The sequence below is a fragment of the Notamacropus eugenii genome, chromosome 6 (genome assembly GCF_028372415.1).
Source record: "Notamacropus eugenii isolate mMacEug1 chromosome 6, mMacEug1.pri_v2, whole genome shotgun sequence".
NCBI lineage: Eukaryota > Metazoa > Chordata > Mammalia > Diprotodontia > Macropodidae > Notamacropus > Notamacropus eugenii.
Window position 1 is genome coordinate 330,647,281 of NC_092877.1, and position 14,882 is coordinate 330,662,162.

Here is a 14,882-nt window from a genome sequence, read left to right on the forward strand (position 1 = left end):
ACTAAAATTCTTAAAACTGAATCACAATGATATAAATACTACATTACTGAATTAGATGGAACCCAGATTTATTTTGTTGTCTTAAAAAAATCTGTCAATAGACAGTAAGTAAGGTTCTATTCTAATGCATCATTATGAAGTGGAAATAAACCTGGGTTCTCAAAAGGCTATTTGTTCTAGTCAAGTACAAGCAATCATGTCCATCAACCTGAATAGGTTTCAAAGAATGGGTCACTCACACAATGTATTTCTGCAAACAGCATAAGTAAGAAAAAAGTATATTAATAAAGGGCTGGCCAACAGGGGATGACTCCTTTTGGCTACAGCAACTTGTTTTCTTATCTACTAAAATGTGGAAGAAGTACAATTTAAATCAAGTAGGAAAACCCGCAAAGATGAAGTTATAGACCTGCAAAATACTACTGGCATTAAAAACAATTCCTTAAGTGCATCTGAGATTAAAAATGGTTGGCCAGAAAGGTGTTTTCTTTTTAGTAAATACTAGTGATTTCAAGGTAGAAACAAACAATTCAAATTCAATTTAACCAGATATGATACATTATCAACATTTGCTATGAATGGAATAAGTTGTAGACTTGTCAGGTAAGATTTTAAAATAAATTTATAAAAATATCAGATCTGGGGAAACCAAAAAAGCACCTAACAATATATTCATATCCTCGCTGGTAGGAGCCTCTTTCAAAACTTGCTGCTGAAAGAGGTACAATTTGTTCTGATCTGACTAGTTTCAACGTCTCATAGAAAGTTGTTGTGTCCCTTTTTTTGGCTGATAACAACAGCTGTCCCAGTCTCACACTCCATGTTGTTGATTTCCCATCTGAAAAATAAAGAATCAAATAATTTCGTATCAGGTTACAACAGTTAGTATACAATTACCTGCCTCATTTGGCAAAATGTTTACTAAGAATCCTCAGTTCAATTCATCTAAAGTTGTTTTTAAAATGAGTACTTGATTCTACTTTAAAGTATCTAAACAGAAAAAGGACAGTAGCACAGAGGGAAAGACGAATCATGAACACTGGCTGGCTACGTGTATTAAAACTGCTTGTATTTCAGCCTGTTTTTACCTGCTGCCAAATAGTTTTCTACTAAATCCCACTGTGACAGTTTCCAAGCTGCCTCCACTCTGTATGTGTTTAATTCATCTGTCCACTCAGACCTATTAGGAAAAAAACCTCAATCAGTCATTCTATTTAAGTTCTAAGTAGAGATTTTGAAAAGATTCAAGAACAAAGTGTTTTGCTACACAATGTCCAGAAATAATTCAGTTAAGTTCTAAATTTTCCTTTAGTCTTAAGCAACTTCTCCCCCCAGTGGTTGTTTCTGTAATTCTATTAGTCTACGCTCTAAGAACACATTCTAGTTCTAGGAACATACAGTAAATTGTCATTATGATTAGTGAGTTGTTTGCTTTAAATAAAAAGACAAAATCAATTACTGATAAATCAATAAACATTTATTAAATACCTACTAATATTTTCTAGCCACTGTCCTAAGCATTGGGGATACAAATAAGAAAGTGATACAGTACCTATCATGCAGACAGGTAAAAGGATACATGTTAACTGGTAGTAGTAAAATTAGGAAGATTTTTTTGGAAAAGAAGCAACAACTTGAAATTGAAGACAGATTACAAAAAGAGTAAAGTCAGTATCAGATTCAAAGCAGGAAGAAGCACAGGTATAAAGTAAGGCCTTAGACTGTGAACAGCCAGTGAGGCTTTACCAAGGCATATATAAAAGAGAACAGGAACAAAGTAAAGTAGCTAGTTAACTTAGCTTTTTCTATTAAAAAATTATTAAAGTAATAGCACATATATCCATTTATCTCTTCAAATGTCTAAATATAAATACAATAGCAAGGTTTAAAGAAATGTAATGCTATATACAAAATAAGTATTTTTAACCAATGAAATTCCCTTTTCTCACTTTCAGAAACAAAGTGAGTCCTTGTGGTTATATAAAAAGGTACTACCAATAGCTTTATTTACTTTATGTGCAACTTATTAAAAAAAAAGAATTTGTTTCCTATGAACTAAAAATTAGTTCATGTTTACTACTTCCCTGTCTCTTTTTGGAAGGGGAAACAAGTTTTCTGGAGATAATGGCTCTATTATACATTGCTTGGCATTTGCGATGGAGAGCCATTATGCAGACTAACTGTACATGCGTCTGTAACACAGAGACATTTACTGTCTAACTTTTTCTCACTCAAGAGGTTACTCTGGAAACCCTACTCTGATACCATTCATGCTTGTTTGTGTTACTACAAGAACTGCTACTCAGCCTGCTTTTTCAAAGTGATTTGCCCTTTGAATTGTACTTTCTAAAGAAAGAAATTAACTGGCTCTATAGTAGTTTCTTTAATATCTTCTTCTGACAATATGCTAGAAACTAGGTCCGGCGCTTTATTTATCACCAGCGCTTTTTAAGTGATACGCTTTAAATGCGAAATGCTTTTGGAAATTTGTTACCAGAAGGTTTAAATGGCATGATACAAAGATCACTGGACTTCTAGGATCAAGTCATAAAACTCAACCTCTTTAAGCCTTAGTTGCCCCATCTACAAAATGGGATTCGTAACTTTTAAGTGAATATTCTTACAGGGTAACTGTGAGCAAAGTGTTCTCTAAACTGTATCAAACAAATATATCTAAGATATTTTTATTAATTTATAGGACAAAGATCTAATTAATGATGACAATGGTTGCCACCTAGAGGGGAGGTCTTTCCAAATGAACTACAGATAATTTAGGTATTAGACTAAAAAGCACCAAAAGACTAATAAGAGTTCTGCATACAGCAGTCATTCCCTCAAAAGGCAATTTCAAAAACAGCATGTAGCTCCTAAAACAAGAGGTTAAATCAGAAGCTAGGTTGTGAGGACCGAATAAGATAACGTGTATAAAGTAGTTTGCTAACCTTCAAACACCAAGTAAATGTAAATTATTATTATTATTGTCATGAAATAGAATAACATGTCTTTTTTGGAGCAATGCTGCACTGATGATCATAAGCCCTACGTGTTTCATGAGTTTAGAAGATAGTTCATTAAAGAAGACAACTAAGGAAAATTATTTCTTTAAAAATATTACCTGTTAGCATGCACGCCATTCACCTGAGTGATTACGGTGGATAACTGACCAAGACCTAACATGGACTTCACTACACCATGATAATGAACGATCTATAAATTGAAAAATATTAAAAATATCAATGCAACCATAGTTACATCAAGTGAACAAAACTGAAAAACATTTAAAATGTCAATGCGATTATAGTTATAACCAAGTGAACACAGAACTGCTTAAATGATAACGTAATTAAAAATATCATCCACCATTCTATGACTGTTATTATTTGTTTAACAACTGGTTGGTTTAGCAAGATAATCAAGTAATCAATCAATAAGCACTTATGAAGTGCAAACTATGTGTCAGGCATTGTGCTAAAAAGAAGGATACAGACACCAAAACTAGGGAGAGACAAATACATCTGGGAATCATCTTCATAGAGATGAGATTATCATTTAACCCATGAAAGGTGATGAGATCATCCAGTGAGAGAGTATAAAGAGAAAGGAGAAGAAGGCCTAAGACAGAGTCCTTGGAAGCAACCCATATTTAGTGGATGTGGCATCTCTTAGAGAGGAGATTGAGAAAAAAATGGTCAGCCAGAAAGAGAACCAAAATTGAGCAGGATGATCAATAGTAACAAATGCTGCAAAAGTCAAGAGAATGAGGATCAAGATAAGCCCACTGGATTTAGCAATTAAGAGATTATTGGTTAACTTCGGAGAAAGAAATTTAAGTTAACTAATGAGGATGGTGAGCAAGATAACAGAAAATTTAGGAGAGAATGTAGGAAGTATAAGCAAATATACTCAGTTATAATAAGCACAGACACTTTTTTTAAAAGGAGTTTAGAGGAGAATGGGAGGAGAGTTATGATCACAACTACCCCACCTCTACATGCTGAGGTACTCTGGTCCATCTAGAAATCCTCCAAATACGTCTATCCCAGAGAATATGTGTTTGTGTGTGTGTGTTTGTTGACACATACAATACATATGTGTATAATTGTATGCATGTACATATTTACATATACTCAGAAATGTATATAATGACATATGACTTTAAAAGTCAAAGTCTTAAAAGCCAAACATTAAAATTTTGATATAGAGACCACAGTTTTCAAAGTACTTTTATGTATATCATGTTATTTGATCCTCATAACAACCCAATTTGGTAATCACCATAGAAATAAATAAATAAAAAGATATAGATACCTATGAATCCGTATGGTAATGTCGCAAAACTCCTTCTGGCCAATTATATAAATAAGGAAACTGAGATTCCCTGATTAGCCATGAACTGGAATTATAACCCTATACTCCCAAACTCCTAATTCAATGTTCTTACCACTACATTCCTCTACAACTTTTATCTCACCTGGTCAGGTTCTAGTTGAATGGCCCTATCATAACAGGCTGTGGCGTCCCGCAGTAAACCAATGCTTTCATGTTCAAGGATCTGCTCTTTCAGAGATGGTTCTGCTTTCCGAATTGCACTTACTCCAGCCACTCCATCTGGTTCATGCATTGCAGCATATAATTTCTATGTTCAAACATTTAAAAAATATCACAATTATAAAATGCAAAGAAAAGGGTCAATTAAGAATTTTTTTCCTCAATTAAAAAAGATACTGAAAGTAAAATTACTGTTCACAAGTAACATTTTGGCATTCTTTCTTATCTGGTCATGGCCAAAACACTGTATTAATAATGTACATTCAGAGATGCTCATCTATAGCAAAATAAATGATGTTCATAAAAAATGAATTTGAGTAACTACAACATCCTGAAGTCCTTTCTGAATCAGATAAGTATGAAATTATATTAAGTTAATTTTTCCATCGTTTTTGGAATTGTTAAAAATATTCATCATGACTGTTAGTATCTCAATATTTTATTATCAAACCTGTAGAAATCCAAGATGCTCTTGAATATTTTGTTTTTTTTCTGTAATGAATGATTCAAAGTGCATCACCGCTCTTGTGTATGCTTTAGATCGAAAGGAAGCTACTGCTAGTGTGTCCTGAGGTATAAGATCAAGAAAACGTGCCACGCTTTGATAGTTTTCATGGTCCACAGTAGACACTATGTTAAAAAAAAGACAATGCAGTAATTAAAAACTGACAAGAGACAATGAATAAATTTATGTGTAAGTCACCAAAGTTCAGTCTATCTTCTTAAATTAATCTACATACTTTATGTGCATATAATTGTTATAGAGATGCCTACAGGGCAATATTCTGGAGAAAATGAAAAGACTATCACACTAGGAATCTGAAAAATTGGACTAGTTTTGTGACCATATGCAAATCACTTTTCCTCTCTAAGTCTCAATTTCTTCCTCTATAAAGTATTTTGTGCTCAACTCCAATCTTTAAGTGGGAAGGCACCATGTCTGTATTTCCCTTAGCACTAACAGGCATACAATAAGCATTTTTAAATCTCTGATGAACTGGCAGAATTTTCACTTGATCTGCCAAGTGTACTTCACCGGGTCACTGAGAAGCATCCAATGAGATAATAAATTCACAAATTTCTAGCTGGAAGGTCTCAAAAGGCATCAAATCTAACCCTCCTCATTCTACAGATAAGGAAATTAAGGCACTAGGGAATTAAGTGACTTGATCAAAGTCACATAGTAGTAAGAATTTGAACTCAAGTCCTCAGACTCCAACGTCATTTCTCTTCCTACTATACCACACTGCTACCCAGATCACCTATGTGAAAATAGATTTAAAACTACAGAGTTATACAAATACAAAGTGTTACTCACAAAAAAGCACACATCTCTGGGCTTGAAACATAAAACCTGGCTAATAATATTGGCAAATAAAAGAATAATGGGAATGTGCTTCATTTCTAAATATCATTTCCTATTATATTATCACCCATAAAAGAAAGGCTAGTTACATTTTCATAGGAGGTGAGGAAGGCAACTTGGGGTCAAATCACAATGACCTGCTATTCTATCTGCTCCCTGCAGAAATGTTGATGGTGTTTTGAAACACCAACCACCATCAATGATTAATACGACTAGGATACAATTCTTCTCACCCATGTCCCTAGGTAATAGCTGGCAAGGTTACAGATGTTGCTTTGGGATTCTGATAGAGATTTTTAAAAGAGTAACGCAGAGAAAACTAGTATTTATAGGTAGTACAAGAAAAAGAGTACTCAGATAAAAATGCTTCAAAGTCTTTAAGTTGCTTTGTACTATATCAGGCAGTAATGCAAGCATACAAAAGAAAGACAAAATACAGCCCGTACTTAAAATTTGGAATCGCAAAAGTTATAATCTAGGGGGAGATAAACGTACTTCAAAATATTTTTAAAAATTATGCAACAAATCAATCCATTAGAAATAATATAGATATAAATTATATTAGGGTTCTGTTAGTAAAGCAAAGGTATCATCAGACTAGGTGAGAAGTAACTGAGAAAGATATGCTAAAAGAGAATATTTGAAAATGTTTCAGTGACTGAGAAATATGGACACAGTACACGGTGACTCATATGATCTGCGATTCATCACTGTGGGTATTCCCTCCAATGGTACAGATTACAAATGTCCTATGTAACACATCCACGGCCTCCAGTAAATTCACTGTAGAAGCTGCCAACTGTGTGATGACCTTACTGGGGTTCTTCTGACATCTCAGGGATGCGAGTAGAAGAGGGACATTACCAAGGAGTTACTCCTTGTTTTGATCATGAAAGAATTTCTCTATTTTTGTTCATATGCTTCTTTATTGATACCTTTTATACCACTTCTTTGTCAATTTTTGTCTGAATGTATCACAACCTTCTCACACCCAACATGCCCTCTGAGTGAGCTTTAATTCAATTTCTCAGAGAACTGAAGCCATACAAATCACCAGAAGAATCTCTGTATTATTAAAAAGATGGGCCTTAATTCAGGGAGAAGCTTGGGATCATTTAAAGAACTCTGAAATTTCCCAAAAGCAAAGCAACCCACATTTCTTCCCTTGCCCATTTAATTCACTGTCCATGTTCAGTGCCTCTGTTTGTGTGTGTAATTATTCATTAAACACACACATAAGCTCTAAAGGTTGTCCATCCAGTAGTGTATTCTCATCTGGATAGTTTTGTTATTATTGAGTCATTTTACTTCTGTCCAACTCTTTGTGAGCCCTTCTCGGGGGGTTTTCTTGGCAAAGATACTGGATTGATTTACCATTTCCTTCTCCAGCTCATTTTATAGATGAGGAAAGTGACACAAACAAGGTGTCCAGGATCGTAAGTGTCTGAGGCCATATTTACACTCAGGAAGACGAGTCTTCCTGACTTCAGGTCCAGCTGGTGGTGGGGGTTGGAGGGGTGTAGCTCTTTCTATTGTGAAACCTAACTACCCAATCTGGACAATAATCATTCTTTTGATCTATGTGAAAGGCCAAACTATTTAGAATCTCTTTTTCTCATTTGCTTTCCAGAAATGTTTTGGGGTCTTAATGCAATCAACAAAAAGTCACCTATAAACAGGAAGTTCTAAAAGGCTTAACTATTAAAAAAAAGGTTTAGCTATCTCTAAAATAATCTTACTTGGATTTTTCTCTGATCTGCTCTACTGTACTGGTGAATGCCTTTGCTGAATAAATGTCTTTCATGTTTTACTTGAAATATTAATAACCAGAGACTGACCAAATGAGGTTATTGTTATCTTTCAAGGAATCTTGAAAAATTCCAACCAAAAATAAACACATTTAGATTTTGTATTCTCTACAGCTAATAATCAATTAAATAAATATGAAGATGAGATCTACTATAAAATATTGCTTACAAAAGCTTCCTGTTCCCTTACAATACCTCCACTAAGATATCTTTCATTTGTGTTTAGATAATCTCATAAAAAGTTTGATATTAAAAGGAAAGTAGGAATGTGGGTGGATAGTCATTGATGCTCCAGGTCACCATTTTTGGTAGTCGTAAGGTCTGAGATCTCTTCCAAACCTTTGGTAGCTTCCTCTCCTTTAGAAATGTTAAGAATCTATCTTTTCATAGCCTCAAAATCTCATCACTTTAACCACACAAGCTACATGTAGCCTGGTCTAGGGCAGCTGCTTTTCTTACCTGTGTTTCCAATGCCGTTCATGTCCACTATATAGCAACATCTGGGTCAGTGAACTTAGAGTGCAAATGAGGAAACTTCATTATCTCTGACAGTAAAGAGGCTCTGTTATGAAAACCTGCCCAGTACTTTTCCATTTTTATCCGTTTTCCATTATTCTTTCAATTTCATTTTGCCTACCTCTGGAATGATTCTGCTTAGTTTGATGGCTTGCTAAGCTTTCCTTAAAATGGTCTCTAATCTTTGGTACTTATTGCTTATTGTTGTTATTATTGCTTATAATCCTCCACCAACTTTCTCTAAAGTTTTTAAAAAAATATTATAAAAATCAGTGTTGCCATTGGCTAACAGTTTCTCACCCTGGCATGTGAGAGAAGTGTTTGCTGAATAAAGTGGTTTTTAGGTTCCTTTGGTCCCCTCATCACAGCAATTGATTTATGATGGTTAAGTTTTTATATGAAACTGTTTCAATAACTGTTGATGTCTCTTCTTTCAACCTTTTCCCATTTTAGAAAATAGAAAATAGTAAATAGAAAATAATATTTGAGCAAATAAGTGATTAAAAAAATCATATTTGAGGAAAGTTCTTTTGGCTGCTCTCTGCAGGAAGAATAGGGACAGCAGATAAAAAAGTAAAGAACATCAGAACAATTAAACAGGCAAACTGAAATCACCACTCACCCTTTGGTTCTCCTTTCTCTTTGTTTGATTTGCTAGACTGAATTTCTGCAGCATTAAGTACTTGAAATGTGTGCCTAGCCCACTGTGTGAGATGATCGATCATGGAAAACACAGTCTGCGTGCTTAGCTGACTCAAATCCGATGCGCTATCTTGTAGTCTTACACTGTTCTGATCGTCATGCTTTAGAACTGCCATAATCTCTGCATACACCTGCAAAGAAAACATGTTACAGATCAATTCAGACTTCTAATACGAGCAAGACAGTGTACCAGGTGCTCAAAGAACAAAAACGAAAAAGACCACAGCTGATGATCTAAAGGAGCTTACAATCCAGAGGAGGAATACTGTATGCCCCTAAATAACATACCTGGGGCTTACTATGATAAAAGTAAGGATCCAAACAAAGTGGTCTAAGAAAATTTAAGTAGTAGTAAAAAAAACCAATTTCAGCTGGGACGATAAAGGAAGGATGCATAGAGGCAGTGGTACCTAAGATGAGTAATGAAAAAATAATAAAGAATTCAATAGACAGGTGAAGAGGGTGTATTTTTTTGGTTATGATAATATCTTGCCTAAATACACAGAGCCCAAAAGAGGATGAGATCAGTAAACCTCTATAGTTCACTTTATATTAAACACAGAGGGCATGAAGGGAAGGAATTTGAATTGTGTATTAAAAAGTACCAAGAGTTACATTGTGAAACACTTTAAGTCCCAGGGTAAGGAGTTTTTATTTTATTTTGTATACCTACGGTCCCTAAATATCTCTGCTGACACACCTTTGTCAGTAAAAAGTTTTTGGGCACACACAGTAATATCAGTCACTCAACAAGTATTTGTTACTAACGTGTATATGCACGCAAACACAAATATGAGAATCTAAAGAATTAAGTTGAGAGTCACTCAAAGGTCAATTAGCCTACCACATACTACCAACGTAAAACTGTGCCAAGAGAAGTGATAAAAGAAATATCAGCAGAGACATTTATGACCTTAAGAGAAGACAGTTCAGTCCCAAATCAGGGGTTTGTCATGATCAATGAAAACCCCATGTGCTCCAGTGGTATCAATTCAGTGTTGAGAAAACTAGAGAAAACTCCTCCGCACTTCAGGTGAACCCTTAAGGGACAACATGGACAAGAGTCACACAGGTGGATTCATCCAAGAATCAAACAAAATTCTCCAATGATGCCACACTCTATGGCTATGATTTATAAAATATCTCCATCTAGGATGTGGAAAAATAGGCAAATTAATACACTGTTGGTGGAGCCTGAACTAATCTAACTATTCTGGAAAACAATTTGGAACTATCCCCCAAAAGCTAACTGTGCATATCCTTTGACCAGCACAGCTACAAGGCCTCTACCCTACAAAAATCAAAGAAAAAGGCAAAGGAGCCATATGTATAAAAATATTTATAGAAGTTCTTTTCTTTGCAGACAAAGAATTGAAAACTGAGGGGTTGCCCAAGAAATGGCGAATGGCTAAACAAATTATGATATATGAATGAGGGAATACTATTATGCTTATAAGAAATGATGAAGGGGATGGTTTCAGAAAAACCTGGGAAGATTTGTACGAATTGGTACAAAGTTAAGTGAGAAGAACCAAAGAACAATTTATATCACACAGTAACAATATAGTAAAGATAATCAACTGTGAAAGACTTAATAACTCTGACCATCACAATGCTCCACCACAGTTCCTACGGAATCATGATGAAAAATGCAATCCACATCCAGAATAAAAGCACTTTTTTCTCTTTCTTTTTTTTGGGGGGGAAAGAGGGTAGGGGTCTCTTGTGGTAATTTGTTTTGTATGACTTTGTATTTGTAATGAGTTTTGTATTTCTTGACTTCTCAATGGGTAGGGCAAGAGGTGGGAGGAGAGAATCTGGTGCTGAAAATAAAATAAAATTGAATGTAAAACACCTAATAACTAAAATAAAATAAAGCATTCCCATAAAGAAAAAATAAAAATTACAGGTAATCCAAAGGAAAATAGAAAGCCCAATGGTGGATATAAATTAGCGGCAATGTATTACCAATAATGACTCCTTAGGGAATATAGACACAAATGACATGTATATGACGTTTAAAATTAATTATTAAAGTTTACACAGCAAAAATGAGAAATAACAGGTGCACAGCTCTAGTACTACATTAGAACATGAAAATATAAGGAGAAAAAAAACCAGAAAAAAGTACCTAGCATTCTGAGTGCATCCCCTATGGAGCACATAGGAACTACACAGGATGAAAAAGATTTTTAAAAAATCCACAACACCACACAGAATGAAACAAAGAATGAAGGAAATGAAGCAAAGAAGGGCTACAATAAATGAAAGGTTTACCAATACAAATTAGGTCCTAGAACTAACAAAATAAGTGTTCATATACGTGTTGTATATTCTAAATGAATTATTATTCAATCTATGACTAAAAATTACAGAGGACCTTACAAAAGATGGAAGAAAAACCATCTTCAAAATTTATACTGGATGAAATGCAAATAAATAAATTTGGAGTGCTTTGTGTTACAAGTCTAAGAAAGAATATTTCAATTTGTTATTACGCCTCCTGAGCTGATGAATTCTAAATATATGAAAAATGATAAGGGCCAAATGAGATTTTAATGGTATAAATTTGTTTCATACCTCCACTGGCCCCACCTGATTACCTCCAAAAATGTTATCAATGTAAACCATGGGAGGCCCTTTCTTTTTATGGGTCTACAAGAAATATAATAACTCTTCAGGAATTAATAAAACCTAAGTCAATGATATTTGACAGAAATATCTTTACTCAACGTATACAAAGCAAAATTTTAAGAGACTGACAAATACATTGTTAATAGCCTGTCTATATTACTTAGAAATATCAAATACTGAGTACTTCAAATTTTATTAGCAGGTGGTATAAATTAAGATTCAAATAACAAATGCCTTTTTCATTAGAAAAAGGTGTCCAAAAAGCTAAAATGGATTCAGAGCTTTAATAAATAAACAATATCTTAAATCAACTGTTAACTATTCTATTTGGTAGCAAGAAGTCCACCTTTTAGCTATAAAAACCTTGGGAAGCCGACATTTACAAAGATAAAGCATTTCCAGTTTCTGTTTTTCTACCACTTTGTATTAGTTCATTGGACCTTCCTACTATTCTCTGGAAATGTCTCTATTTGTCCAAATGTCTCCAAACGACAACCATTAATATTTATTTAGTAGTCTAAGTTTTACAAATTGCTTTTTTCACAGCAATCTTAAGAGGCAAATTATACATACACTATCATTCCCACTTTATACATGACGATGAGGCTCAGCGAGGTTGAATGAGCAGGGAAACCTTTCCCCCCTTTTTATCATCTGAACAACTATCTACAACGTAAGTGCTCAAACAACCTCCAGACAGCTGAACGAGTACTTATTATGTACCCAGAATTGTACTAGATGCTGTGGAAAATACATGGTGTGGAACCTTCGTGAATGAGGTAAAAGGCTAGCAGACAAGAAAATGAAACAAAATATAATCCATACTCATCTATATGACACTGACTAGAAATGACAGAGAGAGAAGAGATGCTCACAAGGCAGAGAAATCAGGGAAGTTTTCACTGAGGAGGCTGACCACTGAACTGGGGCCTTAAAGACATAGAAAAGATTTCAATTTAGAGGAAAACCAAGCAAAGCAACAGAGGCAAGAAGGGTCATCGTGTATGTGGGGGAGACAATAAGGCTGGCCTGACTGAAGTTGAACACGTACTATTCAATAGTAGAAAAGAAAGCTGTCAGGGTGACTTCATATCCAATTCAGCATGAAAAGAGGAAAAAGATTTCTCTGCAGGGATGGTAACATAACATATCCAGAGATTTAAGAAAAACAGTCTAATAGGAAAGGAGGCTTTTTATTATTTGAGAGGAGAAAGAACAGAGGAAGGGAGACAAATTCTTGCAATAAAACGGGGAAAATGAACAGAACTAGGATGGGATTGAGTATAGTAAGTAAAAGAACTTGAAACACTGATTATAGAGAATGAAAAATTTATTAAAAATCAAAGGTACCACTTCAAAGGTGGGGTCCATGGATGCGGAACACATGACATATATAACATATAATAACCAGACTCTTTGATGTTAATTTGTTTTGCGAATTTTTTTCTCTTCCAATATTTTAATTCTTTTTCATAAGGAATGATTCTCTGGGAGGGACAAAGAAGATGGAAAGAAATATGGAGAAATGTAGGTGATGTAAAAGCAAAAGAGCAACAAAAATCTTTCTAAAAAAATAAAGTATAATACCATGATTTCTGTAATAGGATCCTATTTAAAAAGGCAGTATGCCTCACAAAAAGGAACTTGGAATAGGGAAATCATTTTTGGGGAGAAGGAAGATTAATTCAATTTTGGATATATGATACAGGTGACTTTTAAGACAGATAAGTGGCAAATGTTAAAACAAGGTTTCATCTTTACATAAGATTAATCAGTAAAAGGAAAATTTGCTTTAAAAAGAACTTTATACAGAGCTGTGATGGTTGCTGAGTGCTTTTCTCATAGCTGGGTGAGGGAGATATTTGAGTCTTTTTATTGCCATTTAGAAAATAAGGAAATTCTGGCCCCTGAGTTGAAGTAATTTGTCTATTTTCACACAGCTACCATCTGCGTAAAGGAGTCAGAATCTGAACCCAATTCTTGTGACCTAAAGTCAAGAATTCTCCATTACACCATACTTCCTCCTTGAAAACAGGTCAATGAAGACATCACTTTCTTTTTTACATTTTATTAAAAAGTTTTAAAATAACTTTTGCTTTTATAATACTTTTTAAATACATCCCTCACCTCTTCATTTAGCAATCCTTTGTAATGGAAAAGAAGAAAAACAACCCAATTCAACAAAGGTAAATCAATCAAGTCTAACAGTATTTGAATTTATGCAAATATTTTTTTAAAAATATACACCAAACCTGGTGTCAGATCTATTCTGTTTTTAAAACTACATGCTACCCAATTACAGGCACAGCTCTGGATAATCACCTACATTTATTTCTATTTTACTTCTCTTCAATATGAACTGTATTAGGCACATTCAAAAAACAAACTAAAATGAAGTCTCTCACCTCTTGTTGGTCTTCTTGAGTACACCCCAGCAGAGCATAGACAAGAATGTGTGGAAGAAGATAGATGGTGACCTTGAAGTCATGTTTCATCATAATGCCACAGCAGTTAAACACTTTACTAGCAAGGTCATGCCGCACCTGTAACCCCCCAGATAATCAAGATTTTAGTGTGCATATTACTTTAAAAAATCTGAAGACATAGGGGAAAATTTATGGACAAATGCATAATAAAAAAATACAGGATCTCAACTCCCCCTCCAGACCCATTCTACCTCCTCCCTAGTAGCCTTGCCTACTTCAAGATGTCTTCACCTGGGGACTACTCTCCTGAATGGAGGGTCCATGGCCAGGATCATTATTTCATGAATGACCTCTAACATACTCATACACTCTCAGTTCAAGCGTCCAGTTCAAGATCAGATTGTACCAACAGCCGAATCCTTCTTTCCTTCTTCTATATCTCCTCCTTTTAAAGTCTCCTCCCCTTTATATTGTCTTACTCTATTAAACTATAGATGGACAGTAAGATAGTGCAGTGGACAGAGTTCTGGACCATAGACAGGAAGACTTATCTTCCTGAGTGCAAATCTGGCCTTAGACACTTTATAGCTGTATGACCCTGGGCAAGTCACTTAATCTTGTTTGCCTTAGTTTCCTCATCTGTAAAATGAGCTGGAGAAGCAAATCACTCCAGTATCTTTGTCAGGAAAACTCCCCGCAAAAAAAGGGGATGCGAAGAGGTGGACACGATTGAGAAACGATTACACAAAATGCTTATTCATTCACGAGATAGAAATAATTATTTTTATTCTATCCTCTATACCAAAGTATTATTTCTTTAATTAATAGCAGTGATGGAGATGGTTCTAATTGTTACTGTTTACATAGCACCTTACAAATACT

The 14,882-nt window shown here is 34.7% G+C and overlaps 1 protein-coding gene across 4 annotated transcripts in view; it reads right to left on the reverse strand.

Annotated features, from left to right (window-relative positions):
* The window catches only part of ATR (ATR serine/threonine kinase), a 118,365-nt gene that overhangs the window by 32,463 nt on the left and 71,020 nt on the right, over positions 1 to 14,882 (reverse strand). For all 4 annotated transcript variants that reach the window (XR_011969025.1, XM_072618188.1, XM_072618187.1 and 1 more), the window contains 7 exons: positions 13,980 to 14,117; positions 8,861 to 9,071; positions 5,000 to 5,178; positions 4,472 to 4,636; positions 3,116 to 3,207; positions 1,089 to 1,180; positions 661 to 838 (listed from right to left, as the gene is read on the reverse strand). Coding sequence is in view for 3 of the 4 variants with exons in the window: in XM_072618188.1 (XP_072474289.1) it covers positions 661 to 838; positions 1,089 to 1,180; positions 3,116 to 3,207; positions 4,472 to 4,636; positions 5,000 to 5,178; positions 8,861 to 9,071; positions 13,980 to 14,117 (1,055 nt within the window). In the remaining variant the exon portion in view is untranslated. The remainder of the gene's footprint in view (positions 1 to 660; positions 839 to 1,088; positions 1,181 to 3,115; positions 3,208 to 4,471; positions 4,637 to 4,999; positions 5,179 to 8,860; positions 9,072 to 13,979; positions 14,118 to 14,882) is intronic.